Genomic DNA, 2,503 nt, shown 5'->3' with positions numbered 1-2,503 from the left:
GGTAGTAGTAGTAGTAGAGAGAATAATAATATATATATATATATATATATATATATATATATATATATATATATACTATATATATATATATATATACTATAATATATATATATATATATAGGGAACCCGAGGTGTTGTGAACACACGCATGACACACGTACGGCCACACCTGTGCGCGTACATAACATGAGCGATTGATTTGCACATACCTTGCGTTGAGTTGTACTCTCCGCATGGCTGAGCCGTTGTTCTTTCGCATTAAACCTTGCTATGCGAGTGTAGCGCAATTGATGCGTGCCTGAGTGGTGTGCGGAGATGCGTCGTACTTTATGTCCTGCTGTCTACCCGAATATGTACAGGCTACGCACGCGCCTAAGACCTATGGGGTTACAAAGGTCACTGAACTTTCCGCTGCGTATCTGAAGTAAAAGATGAGCATGCTAGAACGCGTTGGTTGTGCACATGTCGATCGATAAGTGTTATGTCGTGTGCGGCAACGGACGTTGAGGTGGATGTCGAGGTCGTATGAACGCGTACAGTATCTGCCTTTCGATGCGTTGTCTTGGTGGGTGTTGCTAGGCACAAGCCATACCTTATCGATTTACAGCACTTATCTACCATACACGCACTCTGCTAACTCTGCTAACTCTGCTAACTCTGCTTGGCCTTGCTTGACCTTGCTTCCTACCTCCTGTCCATTTGCTATAGGATCTGGTGCCAATTAAGATGACTACTGTCTACACAGTCCCAGAGTTCAACCACACCTGGACCCACCACCAGGCCAAAAGTGAAGAGATGCGACGGATGATACCGCTCTACTATTGCGCTATAGATAGGTGAGTGCGAGAACAGTCATGCTTGTAGATAGGCACGTGTATACATACTATAGTTGTAACTCGATATCTGTAGGTAGACACACTTGTGCGCATATCACTCAGCAGAACGGGATCCATACCCAACCATCATGACAATCTTATATACACTCCACTAACTGTAGCCTGCAGAGGAGATGGCTATAGCTGTCAGTTTTTAGTGAATTGCGTGTGAAAGTGTTGGAACACCAATGTGGGTACAGTTCAGCTTGTGAATGTATATGCAATAATAGGCCATCGTCTCAACGGGATAGTACAGATGTACGCGTATATTCTCAGCCAGCCAGACAGATCAAGTTGTCAGCCATGCCCCATATATACCCCTACCGGACTTGTTTTAGGGCTTAGGGTTTCCTTGTTGGCTTGGTTGTTAGGGTCTTATTCTCAGTTGCTTGCGATTCAGCTTCACCAAGTGTTAAGGCTGCACAATGAAGTGCACAGATGCTTGGAGTTTATGAATAGCTTTTGTGGTCTTCCGAGTGGTATGGGGTGAGGTTTTAATCAAGGTTGTGTCAATAGACTTGTATACCGAACCTTTTATGCACATTCCATATTTGGTAGCTTAGATCCACACACGTCCTTTTGGTTCATGTAGGTATCCGGAGTTGGAGGCGCTTAAAGCCGCGCCCCACTACGCCATCAAGGACCGTACCCTGTACGGCACTACGGGAGTCTTTTTCGCTCATTACGGTGTGTCCTGGGACAAAACGGTACAATTCTGATCAATTGAGGTGCACTTAGATACGGTGTCTGTGCTCGTACACAAGTACATTTTTATCAAGTGTTCCTAGGCACAGGCACTTACTACTGTGCATGAGTATTGTGGCTATACACTGTGTGATTACGTTATATATATAAATATATATCTGTATATATTTATATATTCATATATTGTTTCTATATATTATTTATATACATATCTATATTAAAGTATATACATACACATGTATATATAACGTTCACTGTCAGCTGTTGCACCACGATGCATAGGTTAGTCAATAGTTAGGCGATGATTGGGGGAGTCCGCACGCTTAGTGCGAAGTTGGAAAGCAGGAAAGGGTGTCTGTTTCATGATGGTGTACAATTGCATCTCGATAGAGTGTGTCTCCGCCAATGCTTGGGCTACATTGTAGTAGATGACTGGTTTAATTGTTGAGAGGAGTTATATATAGCATATCCGTTGGTCTGTGTATACGCCCACAGACGTAGTGCCGTACCCGCATTGCTATGTTTATATCTGTAGGATACTCTGTACTGGCTGATACTTGTGTGTACGACTGTTGTTGCATGGACTCCACTTTATCAATGACCGCACCGTCCTTTTGTGCCAAACGCACGATTGGATTATGTAGAGACGGTGAAGTTCAATACTTTCTGCTGTGGTTGAATTGCGCTCGAGCTTGTACTTATTGGAGTGTGCTGTAGGAACGTTGTAGTGGACCCTTTGACCTGTTCCGTAGTCTTCCCCATCACTGTACTAATAGAGCCGTCCAACACCGAATACCAAAACAGGTATACCGTACTACTGGAATTTGGGACTGAGCAAACGCGGAATGGACGAAGAAAAGGCCTGGGAAAAGGGCCTATATGGCTGGCGATAACGACTAGCTCTGATCGGTTTTTAAAATAAA

At 43.6% G+C, this 2,503-nt stretch overlaps 1 protein-coding gene across 1 annotated transcript; it reads left to right on the top strand.

Annotated features, from left to right (window-relative positions):
- Positions 1-726: 726 nt before the first annotated feature.
- Positions 727-1,594, top strand: SARC_13640 (hypothetical protein; the record flags this gene model as incomplete). The annotated part of the gene is made up of 2 exons (XM_014292230.1): positions 727-836; positions 1,468-1,594. The coding sequence occupies 2 exons, from the start codon at positions 727-729 to the stop codon at positions 1,592-1,594; spliced, it is 237 nt and encodes a 78-aa protein (XP_014147705.1).
- Positions 1,595-2,503: the final 909 nt, after the last annotated feature.

The sequence above is a fragment of the Sphaeroforma arctica genome (genome assembly GCF_001186125.1).
Source record: "Sphaeroforma arctica JP610 unplaced genomic scaffold supercont1.3531, whole genome shotgun sequence".
Lineage (NCBI taxonomy): Eukaryota > Ichthyosporea > Ichthyophonida > Sphaeroforma > Sphaeroforma arctica.
Note: the sequence above shows the minus strand (reverse complement) of the source record. Positions and strands in the feature narration are given on the sequence as shown.